This window comes from Vulpes vulpes, chromosome 7 (genome assembly GCF_048418805.1).
Source record: "Vulpes vulpes isolate BD-2025 chromosome 7, VulVul3, whole genome shotgun sequence".
Classification (NCBI taxonomy): domain Eukaryota; kingdom Metazoa; phylum Chordata; class Mammalia; order Carnivora; family Canidae; genus Vulpes; species Vulpes vulpes.
The window spans coordinates 6355086-6366630 of record NC_132786.1 but is presented as its reverse complement, the minus strand read 5'-3'; the positions used below and the strand labels follow the sequence as shown (position 1 = coordinate 6366630).

General features: G+C 43.9%; 1 protein-coding gene across 1 annotated transcript; it reads right to left on the bottom strand.

Moving 5' to 3' along the window:
• Positions 1 to 353: 353 nt before the first annotated feature.
• Positions 354 to 1295, bottom strand: LOC112934842 (olfactory receptor-like protein OLF3). The gene has a single exon (XM_026018365.2). It carries the CDS (start codon positions 1293 to 1295, stop codon positions 354 to 356), a length of 942 nt encoding a protein of 313 aa, XP_025874150.2.
• Between the last annotated feature and the right edge of the window lie 10250 nt (positions 1296 to 11545).

Genomic DNA, 11545 nt, shown 5'->3' with positions numbered 1-11545 from the left:
TTTGTGCCCTGCCCTGACTTTTGATTTGATCTTCCTTTCTAATTCGTATATGCTGTGGCATCTTTTTATTCTTTTTCCACTTCGTTTTCCGTAGGGTGTATGTATTTATAAATTGGAATTCCCATTTTTAGAATAAGTCAGAGACCAAAAACAGAGTCCAGGGATACAATCCATTTCCCTATTACCTAAAAAGAAAGTAATGCAGATTGTGATCCCCCTACCCACTCCCTTACAGCACGCACATGCACACCCGTGCACAGGCACATGCACGGACTCGTGCATCCATCATGCCAGAGGGCACACCCCAAGGTCCATGGCCTTCAGAGTGAGGCCTCTAATGACAAAGTGGCATCCTAAAGTTTTGATTCAGAACTCCTCCTCAGAACTCGACTCAGAGCAGCCTTCATCTCCTGGTTGCGCAGACTGTAGATGAGTGGATTCAGCATGGGGGTCACCACGGCATAAAAGAGCACCACCACCTTGTCCTGCTGGGCAGAGGCCGTGGAGCGGGGCTGCATGTAGGTAACCAGGGCCATCCCGTAAGACATGGAGACCACTGTGAGGTGGGATGCACAGGTCCCGAAGGCTTTGCGACGTCCCCCGGTGGAGTGGATCCGCAGAATGGCAGCCACAATGTAGGCATAGGACAGTGAGACCAGGCAGCAGGGCAGCAGCAGCACCACCACACTGGAGGCCACGATGAACACCTGGTTGAGGGTGATGTCCACGCAGGCCAGGCGGACCAATGCCAGAGTCTCACAGGCCACGTGGTTCAGCACGTGGTGCCCACAGGTGGGCAGGCGCATGGTGACCACCGTCTCCACCACAGAGTTCACCAGGCCTACGAGCCAAGAGACAGCGGCCAGCCCAGCACAGCACCTTGGGCTCATCACTGCCACATAGCGCAGGGGGTCACAGACAGCCACGTAGCGGTCGTAGGCCATAGCGGCCAGCAGCAGGAACTCTGTACCCCCTAGGGCCAGCGAGAAGAAGAGCTGGGCCCCACATCGGATGAAGGAGATGGTCTTCTTCTCCAGGAGGAAGTGCACGAGCATCTGGGGGACCCCGCTAGAGGTGTAGCAAATGTCCACCACCGAGAGGTTGCAGAGGAAGAAGTACATGGGCAGGTGCAGTCGTGCATCCAGTCCGGTCAGGAGGATGATGAGCCCATTGCCCAGCAGAGTCAGCAGGTAGGCGGCCCCAAATAGGACAAAGAATCCAACCTGGGTCCGCCTGTCGCTGGAGAGCCCCAGGAGGACAAATTCACTCTCCCAGGTCAGGTTGTCCCTCCTCATGGAGCAGGTGGGTCAGGCTGCCAGGAGAGGGCAAAGGCAGACAGGGGTAAGTGAAGGTCCCACTTTAGGAGTCGGGGATTAGGCCATAAGCTGGAACTGGAGCCGCAACAGGGATACCTACCTTCAGGTTCCTTAACCTCGGTGCTTGGGAGAATGCAGAGAAAGTGCTGGAGGAAGGGACAACGGGGTCCTCAACTGGATTGTGAGATTCTCAAAGATTAAGTCCCTGTTCTGGTCATCCTTTTGTGGCTAGGATCCAGCTCTGCTACCATTACATAGGAGGTAATCATTCACTGTAGAAGGAAAGAGAGGAAAAGTGATGGAGAAAGGAATGAAGGAAAGACAAAAAAAAAAAATTAACAAACAAAGAAAAACTAAGGAACAAAGTTTGGAAATTGGAAAAGGAGGGAAGTGGAAGATAGGGAAGAAATTCCTGTCTAGTTTTAAGCCAGCATCTGTTCAGCCCCTGTGTGTGCTGGGGTCTGTGCTAGACATCAGGCATTTGTCTGTGAATAAGAGAGAAGCGTGAGTCTTGCTTTCTTGGTTCTTATAATTTAATTAGGGACACCAAGATTAAATTAATAATTACAAAAATTAATTAAGTATAATTGTGCTAAGTGCTTTCAAGGAGAACAGGGTTACTAGTTGTTTAATTAAATTTGTGGCTGTAATTAAATTACCACTGGTTATGTCTTACTTCTCAATAATGTGTAATTTATATAGTAAATTGCCAACATTTATTTAGATGTTTAAATAAAATGATTAACAAAATAACGTAACGAGGGCTTTTGGAAACCAAGAATCATATTCTACTGATTATGAACTGAGTGAAATCCACTGAATCTTTCAGAGGGAATGAATTCTTCTCTCTCAGCTAGGATTGTGTTGGATTATCTATCTCCCTTCCAACACGTTGACCAACCCAGTATAAAAATATAATTAAATGCCACCAGTTTGGGATCCCTGGGTGGCGCAGCGGTTTGGCGCCTGCCTTTGGCCTAGGGTGCGATCCTGGAGACCCGGGATCGAATCCCATGTCGGGCTCCTGGTGCATGGAGCCTGTTTCTCCCTCTGCCTGTGTCTCTGCCTCTCTCTCTCTCTGTGACTATCATAAATTAAAAAAAAAAAATGCCACCAGTTTTTCTTAATAGAAACATGTCAAGGTGTATTTCCTGCTCTTAAAACATTTAATAAACTAATTAACTCATTTATTAAAAATATTTTTTTTCATTTATTAAAAATATTTATTGAGAAGGGATGCCTGGGTGGCTCAGTGGTTGAGCGTCTTCCTTCAGCTTAGAGCATGATCCTGGAGTCCTGGGATCGAGTCTCGAATCCGGTTCCCCACGAGGAACCTGCTTCTCCTTCTGTGTCTCTGCCTCTCTCTGTGTGTCTCTCATGAATAAAAAAATTTTTTTTAAATCTTAAAAAAATATTTATTGAGTATCTGAGGCACTATGCTTTCAACCAGCTTCTAGCATGTAATGCCTCTCAATGTTAGGAATTTGTGTTTAGAAAATCAGGGTAACAGATTCAAATAAGAACCTTTAAAAGTGGATCTTGGTAAAATCTGTGACAATCAAATGAGACAGCCAAACAAAGGACAAAAGGAATACATCAGCGTTAAGAAAGCCAGAGTGCAGCCACAGAAATAAATACAATAGAAGTGAAAAGCATAATCTGATTGAAAGTTCTTCTGGCTGAGCACAGTGGCCTGGGAGTGAGCAGAGAACCAGGGTGGAGGAGACATCCCCCACCTTCCCTGCAGCCCTGGTCCTGCCGTGGCCAGAGGGCGTCCCTGCAGAAGCTAGAAATAGAAACTGACTTTAGAGGCTCAGGGTTGGAGACCCAGGTCTGAGGCCAGAGGATGATGGCTGGTGGCTGTTTTTTTTTTTTTTTTTTCTGTTGTTGTTTTTAGCATAAGCTGCTATTTTTTTTTTTTATTAGAGTTCAATTTGCCAACATTTAGCATAACACCCAGTGCTCATCCCATCAGTGCCCCCCTCAGTGCCCATCACCCAGTCACCCCCACCCCCCCACCTCCCTTTCTACCACCCCTTGTTCTTTTCTCAGAGTTAGGAGTCTCTCATGTTCTGTCTCCCTTTTTGATATTTCATGGTGGCTGGGTTTTGAACTCCGCCCCAGGGAGCCTTTGGCTGCCCCCCAAGTGGGGTCCTGGTGTCAGCCAGAGGAAGTAACTCCACTCCGATCTATATGATCTGTAGGCTGCCAAGCATCCAGAATTCTCCCCTCAGAGTTGCTGCCATGGATCCAGATTCCCTTCAGAAGAGCCCTGTTACCATGTAAGAAAATCAAGCAGGTGAGAAGTGAAAGGAGCCATGGAGATCACATACCCACCCATTTCATCTTATAGATGAGGAAGCCAAGGAACAGGAGTAAGGTGGTTGGCCCAGGTGTCCCATCTCCCCGGGAAGCAAGGTGGAACCAGGCTTAAGTCTGGATGGCACAGTCTCAGCTCTTACTGAGACTGGTAGTGAGGGGTGGGAAGGAGTTGGTGGGAGGATGTGGACCAGGGAGGGAGGCACCTGAGGGATCTCAGATTGGAGGCCCAGCAGCTGTCTTGCCGTGGAGAGAAACACTGTGGAGCAAGTGGGAAAAGCTTTGAATGAGAAGTCAAGGGATCCAAGTTCTAATTCTCCTCTTCCATTAGCCTGCTATGCACCCCGGGCTAGTTGCTTGGACTCCTTGAGCCTCGATTTCTTCATTTGAAATGTGGGGATAATAATAATGTCTACCTCGTAATATTTTGAGTAAGATCAGATGAAGAAGTCAACACGAATGTGCTTTGTAAAGTACTAAGTAAGCATAAGTGGCTCTGTTATTATTATCATTATGTTTAATAATAAGCAAGTCAATTTCACTGAAGTAAGTTCTGCCCAGTGATTCGGAGACAAGAAACAGTACAAATACGTGCTATAGAGGCCAGAAAGTTAACAGCCTATAAATAAATATAAATCCCCTTTCCAATAAATCCTATTGCCTAAATAACTTAATTATAGAGACCCTGCTTCAATAAGCGAAGAATTAAGGTGGAGAGTTTGTCTATACCCAGTGGGTAGTACTACGCTCTACAAGCAGTATGAGCTCAATACCTTTTTTTCCAATAAAACTTTGATGCTGTTTTTATTTTAATTTTTTAAAAAGGATTTTGTTTATTTGCTTGACAGAAAGCACAAGCAAGAGGAGTAGCAGATGGAGAGGGAGAAGCAGGCTGTTGGCTGAGCTGGGAGCCCAGTGTGGGGCTCGATCCGAGGACTCTGGGATCATGGCCTGAGCCAAAGCAGGTACTTAACAGATTGAGCCACCCAGGCGCCCTTGATGCTGTTTTTAGATGGTGATAAACTATTTTTATTAATAGATGGTCTTGCTCTCAGCTTTTGGGGATTAGAGAATTTCATTCCACTTTGCTTGACTTAGTGTATGTTTACTGAGCATTGAGTAGTGACTGCTCCCGTGGCAGGTGTTGGCTGATGGGATCATACAGCCTAGTCTCCCTCTCCAGGAATTCAGCCTGGCAGAAGGATAGAGAGGGTGAGTTATCATGACTTTATCAGAGTTTTCAAAGGAAGCTACCATCTCTGGTAACTGGAGACATAATGTCGGACTATGTAAATAACCAGCCACATATATAGAAATAATAAGGTAAAAGCAAAGAAACAACCAGTGAATTGGCTTCTTGAAAGAGTAGATGCAGTTTAAGGCACATGTAGATTGGTAGTAAAGAGACCTGGGTTTCAACCTGTATCAATAAACCATCTAGATATCATTTTAGACCACTACCTTTATGAGGCATATTTTCTTCATTTGCAGAATGAGCACTTTAGGTAGACACCAAGATTTCTCCAGCTCTAAAGGTCTGCAATACATGACTATATGTAAGCTGTAGTTTAAAGCAATAAAGAGGGGAAAAGTAGTCCTTCAATCTTTAGTTACTCTAAGAATGCATAGCCAGTGAGACTGTGGGCACTAAGGTATTATGCGTTACTGGATTTGGGGATCAAAGCATTCATATCACACATAACTATTTGGAGAGATGCCATTGAATGGGATCAGATGGACCTGAAAAGAGAAGTTAAGGAAATAGGGAAGGGGGCCTTAGAGATAGAAATGGGAAAACCACTTGGGTCAAAGATTCTTTCCAAAGCGGGACCCAGGGAATTCCTAGAGTGGGATGACCCCTAACGAACCTACCTTAGTTTCCCTAAGGATTATGCTTCTTAATGACTGAGAATATTCACCTTCTTTTTCAAGAAAAGATAGGCTTATGTCTATGTTTGGTTCTTACAGTAATTAAGCTCAGCTCTTTCTGCATTCCTTCTTATCTCCACCATAATGCAAATGTCTTGAGGCCAAGAAAAGAGACTTATCCCTTTTGACCTTCCACTCTTCGCGGTTTTGAATGTGTGTCTGTCTCTCCTGAGCACTTCTGTTTATACTGTTGATTGGGTGACTGACCAAGACCGGAGGACTCGGTTGAGGGGCTCAAAAACAATGAGTTGCATTTTCTGGGTCATGGGAAGAATCAAGAGCCTCCAACTATAATAGTGAGAAAAACGCAGGGGAGGATCCCAGGGCCATCCTGGCTGCTCCCAGGAATTTGGTCTCTACTCTCTCACTGCCTCCTCACAGCCTTCCCTGTCGGGGGGGACTCACCAAGGCTCAGTGTTCATCTCATGCACATAATTCCTTTTGGATGAGGAGGTGGCATATTTCTCGGGAAGCCTTGAAGCAGGAGTCCTCTTCTGGGGGATGGAGGTTTTACGTTCTCAGTCTAGGATGATAACTTTTCAGAATGTTAAGAATCCCCAGAGGGCAATTACTTGTTCTTGGTGTGTTCCTTCATTCACCCCTGCCCCAAGCTACTTCCCCACAACCACAGCTCCCCGCTTGTCTGAGTTCCCCGTGGGATCAACATTTTGAAAACATTTTATCTCCACTTTTAATTGTCCTTCTAGTTCCAAGACTGATGAGCCCATCTTTGACTTTTGAGTTTTTCACTGCTATTCAAGGCTATGGCATTGCTGGAGACTTTTGGCAGGAGTCAGGAGACAGGAATATTTCCTCTGAGTCGATGGAAAAGGATTGAGATTCATTGGGAAACAGAAGAGGTGCTAAAATCTCAGAGCCTGATCTCCTTTCTAAGGGAAGTAGACGAGTGCACCTTCTCCCCTCTTTCCACACACCTGGTTTTAGTGACCAGGGAGTGGTAAGACTGCACAGAAAAACCATCATGTCTGTGGCCTGGAAGCCACCAAAAAAATCCCAAGGTCATAGTCATGAAAATATTTCCATGGACTCCTTAGTGGTCTCCAATATCACATTTCTGTTGAGTTGTGTTTCCTTTGCATATTTTCACACCACTGGAGGTTTTTCTACCTTTTTTTTTTACCTTTCACTAAGCTTGATATCCTGGTTCTTGATAATCTTCCACAAGGTTTTAAGCTCTTTACTGGAATTACGTAGAAGGAGCAGAGAAAACAATGGGTCAGGATGGGGTTTTACTCCCAATATTTACCTATCCATTTCCATGCAATAGAACATGGGTCTTTGAGAAGATAGGAAGAAAAAACAGGGATGTTATTACCAAGTAATTCATTAGAATTTTTCTATAATAATATCAGCAAGATAATGGTTTAATTATCTTGAAGATTTGTCACTCTAATGACAACAGACTGGGGGAATCACACAGCAAAGCTCAGGACACCAAGGACCTGGAGCTGTTCTAAATTTATGGTCCATTGAAAGAAAAACTTATGGGACTTTCTGTCTGAGAGCTGTACCCAAAAGTTGAGGAGGATGGCAGAGTAGAAAGGAGTCTGAGGACACCACGAAGTAGAAGAGAAAAAGTGACACCTGCCAGGTGGGCCTTGTGATGCACATCAAAGGTAGACTCAGTATGGTCTGATGTAGGTGAGCCACGTACAAAGGAAAAGAACATTTGGGTACCATCTTCCAGATGACCTAGTGTATGATCATCTAAGGAAAATATCTCCTTGCTGGTAAGATGGAAATGCATCTTTCCTACTTTTCCAAATACAGGTAATATATAACTGGATGAAGAGAGTAGGCTAAAAAATTATAGGTTCAGTATGATCCTGTATTGCATTAAATACTATATATACAATGGATGTATATAAAGGTAGAAACAGAAAGAATACTGTAAGGATGATCAAAAATATCAGTGGATTATCTCTGATAATAGATTTGCAAGTATTTTTCTTTTTTAAAATCTGTATTTTGAAAAATGTCTACAATAAATGTGTTATTTTTCTAATAAGAATCTCAGTGACATTTTAAAATTATTGATAAAGATGCATCCTATTGAGGCAGGACTCCTGTGAAATCAATTCATTGGCTCAAGTCTAGCAGTACTGAATGGCATTTGAGTAACATGGGTGGGTATTAGGGTAGGAGGAAGGTATCATACTTCTGTCTCATGAAAGTCCTATGATGGCAGATTTTATGTTATTTAGACCATGAAATGTAAATCTGTAAATATCCTGTAAATATCCTGTGGTAGGTATTTTGGACTAAGGACAGGATCATTGTTTTTTTGCTCTGGCTTTAGTATAAATGGCTCTGTGACTCTGGGCATGCCATTTAAACTCCCTGGATCTCAGTTTCATTGTTTGTGAAACCAAGATTAGATTAAGCCTCTAAGGATCCTGCAGTTCTGGAAGTCTCTTTACTAGTGTGGACATTGTAATATTCTGCTTTCGTCCTAGATACAAAGGTCTGAGACTGGAGTCAGACCATTGTGGGTTCCAGACTGTGGTGTTGAGGAGCTGGGAGTAATTGTCTCCTTTGAGCCTGATCCACACCAGAAGTTTCTTTCTTTTTTTTTTTTTTGTTCACACCAGAAGTTTCATTGGCAATCAATATTTTATGTACTGTTTGGACCCCTTACCCTTGGAGATAATTCACTTCCTGCATTGTCTATGCAGCCCCAGACCTGCTGCTTGCTGGCACTTTCTCTTTACTCTTTTGGAATTGCATCCCCACCCACTTCCCCTACCCCCTACTTCTCCACCCTAATATCTCCTTGCCACAAGACTTTCCTGTTGCTATGAATAGTTGATTCACTTCCATTGAACTACTACTATATCTGGTTCTCAGTTATACACATTTCCCATTCATTTCTTTCCATTTGGTAGGTTTTGTTTTGTCTGTTTGTTTGTTTTTACGAGAGTTAGCTTTCCTCCCACCTTTTCCCAAGGAAATATCAAGAGGCATCTTGACCGGAAACCTGATGACTGCCATACTTAACAGCAATTTTAAAGGCTTTGGATACAGATTATCACTAATTAGCTCTGTTATGAGAGGATCTGAATACTGCTTTCCTTCCTATTTCTAGACACTAGGAAAAAAAATTTGTTTTAAAGATTTATTTATTTATTTGAGAGACAGAGGCCGGGGGAGGGGGAAACACATGCAACTGAGTGGGAGGAGGGGCAGAGAGAGAGTCTCAAGCAGCCTCCTTGCAGAGTGCAGAGCCTGAGGTGGGATCTGATCCCAGGACCCAGGAGATCATGACCTGAGCTGGAATCACACGTTGTTTGATTAATTGGCTGAGCCACCCCAGTGCCTCCCAGGAACATTTTTTCAATGGTATTTCTGTGCTTTGGTCTTCTCTGTGCCTAACCAAGTATGTGACTTGGGGGAAACCACTTAAACGGTGGAGGAGGGGATGATGAGAAAGAAAGATTTGGCAACTAGTATTTAATGAGTATGAAATGCTTTGTAAGAAGCATCTCTTTGAAACTTTATGTAATTTCCTCATTATTATTGACATTGGACAGGTACAGTACAGCCCTTTTCTGGAAAAGACGCCCTTCTTCAATAGATTGCTAGCATACACATGGAGTCCAGAACAATCTTGACTTCAAGATCAACTTGCCAAAAAAATTTTAAAAATAAAAAAAAAAGAGAGAGAGAGAGAGAGAGATCACCTTGCCTATCTGATGGGGTAACAAATTTAAATACTTTCATGGTGGATGTTTAGTGAAAATGTACCTACCTTGTTTTCAATAATGATCTTTTCTTTTTAAGGCTATATCCTGATGGGTAGTATGGAAATAGGGGAAAAAGCAAGCAATACAACATGCCAATTAAAAATATCTTAGCTTTGGGGATCCCTGGGTGGCTCAGCAGTTGAGCATCTGCCTCTGGCCCAGGGCGTGATCCTGGAGTTCCAGGATCGAGTCCCACATCGGGCTCCCTGCATGGAGCCTGCTTCTCCCTCTGCCTGTGTCTCTGCCTGTCTGTGTGTCTCTCTCCCCACGTCCTTCATGAATAAATAAATAAAATCTTTAAAAAAAATCTTAGTTTTCTACACTACAGTCTCTTTTGACTTAAAATAGTTTTTCCAAGTAAATATTTAATTAATTTGAAATTGGACCTTTGATCAGAATGGTTTCTTTTTTCTCCTTTTCTTGAGGTGCCTTCTGTGTATGAGAAACCTGATATGGTGGCTTATGGCGGGACTTGGGGTGGGGGTGTAGACTCACTGCTGTCTCATGCTCCTACTGGTACTGATCTCTGCAGTTGGACAGCCACTATCATCTGTGCACATGTACATGGCCTTTCAGTTGAGAACCTAGATCTGGCGCTTGACATCGACTGTTGAAGTGTGCGGCTAAGGGACTCATGAACTACTTATTGTCTTGGCATTGTCAGAGCTCAGTGGCAATCCTTTTGTTGAAATGGTCCCCTGTCACAGTTTTCTGATGTGATTTCCTCCTCTTTTCCACACCTGCCTCCCAATGCCACCTCTAAGAACTGATTGTGATTCCTTTTGGGGCCCTGGCTGAGGAAGTTCACTTTTTCCCCCTTCTCTCCAAAAAGCTGATCCTCCCTTAGCAGGTTGTCTGGTTCTATACCTCACACTGGAGGCATGCAGAAAGTTGGGACATACATCTTGCATCCTAGGAGCCAGTAACATGTCTCAGATTGACCTATCTGACATGTTTCTCCACTGCTGCTCTGAAATCCCTTGACCTCCTTGGAGTTTCTGGGCCACCTTGAATAATCTTGTCTTGCCAGGTCTTCAGTGGGGATCAGGAAAGCATTTCCACTCTTGGCCCTCTCCACACCCATCACTTCTCCATCCTCAGGGAACTTCAGAGGTATGATCAGGACACATATTTTTGACTATCTGCTTCTCTTACTTTTTTCTTCCTTTATTTCTCCTCACACATGAGCCGGAAGGGAAAGGTTTTTCTCCTCTAAGGAATACAGGGACTCCTCCTATATCTTATCCTGAATTCCCTGTGATCCTAGTTTATGAAAATCTCCATGTTCAAATACAAAGACTTTGGGTGCCTCAGGACAATAAGAAATGTGGAATTAATAAAGATAAAACCATATTAATCTAATATTCCTGGGTGCCTGGGTGGTTCAGTTGGTTAAGCATCTGATACTTGATTTTGGCCCAGGTCATGATCTCAGGGTTGTGAGATAGAGCCCTGTGTCAGATTCAGTGCTGAGTGTGGAGCCTACCCAAGATTCTCTCTTCCTCACCCTCTGCCCCTCCCTGCTCTAAAAAAAATCTAAAATTCTCAGAGTATTATTTGTTATACCTACTATTTTTCACACAGTGCCTATCTTTTGTAGGGAATCAGATATCTCTCCCCTCCTCTTCAGCTCATCACACCTGCCCTCCAGTGGACAGGTTGGACCTTCATTTCCAACTCCATTAGTTTCCACTGAGGAAATTCTCCTGGCTTCTCTCCACATGAGCTCTTTCAGTCTTGTGCTCCATATGCATCCCAGCCCTCATCTAGCATTCAGTTTCATCTTGGTCTTTGGCCTGGGTTGCCGGTCATTCTGCTCTTCCATGGATACAACAGACTGGGGCTGTGGACCATACGGGTAGAGGGGATGGAGGAATGTAGCCACAACAGGTCTGACTGCAGGACTAAGCAGTAACATGACAATCAGATTGTGATCACCAAGCATAAGATATGTGAAATATTTTAAAAGAGCCTGTTTGATTCTTCTTGAGAGGCCCTCCTCAGTTCCCCTAACTTGTGCAGGGGGTTGGCCCTAGAGTGAGGACTGGGTATGTGCCATGTCCTAGGCAATGAGGGAGGGAAACAATCTGTCAAATTCAGGTAGGCAGAGACTTGGTCAGAGCTGGACAATTGGTAAAGAACCAGTGGAGTTGAAAATCAATATATGTCTATTGTCAAATCATATGCTCTTTTTACTAGACCACACTGCCTCCACTA

What these genes read in the sequence shown, in the direction of transcription:
- LOC112934842 (XM_026018365.2), bottom strand. Translation starts at nt 1,295, where the DNA reads ATGAGGAGGGACAACCTGACCTGGGAGAGTGAATTTGTCCTCCTGGGG.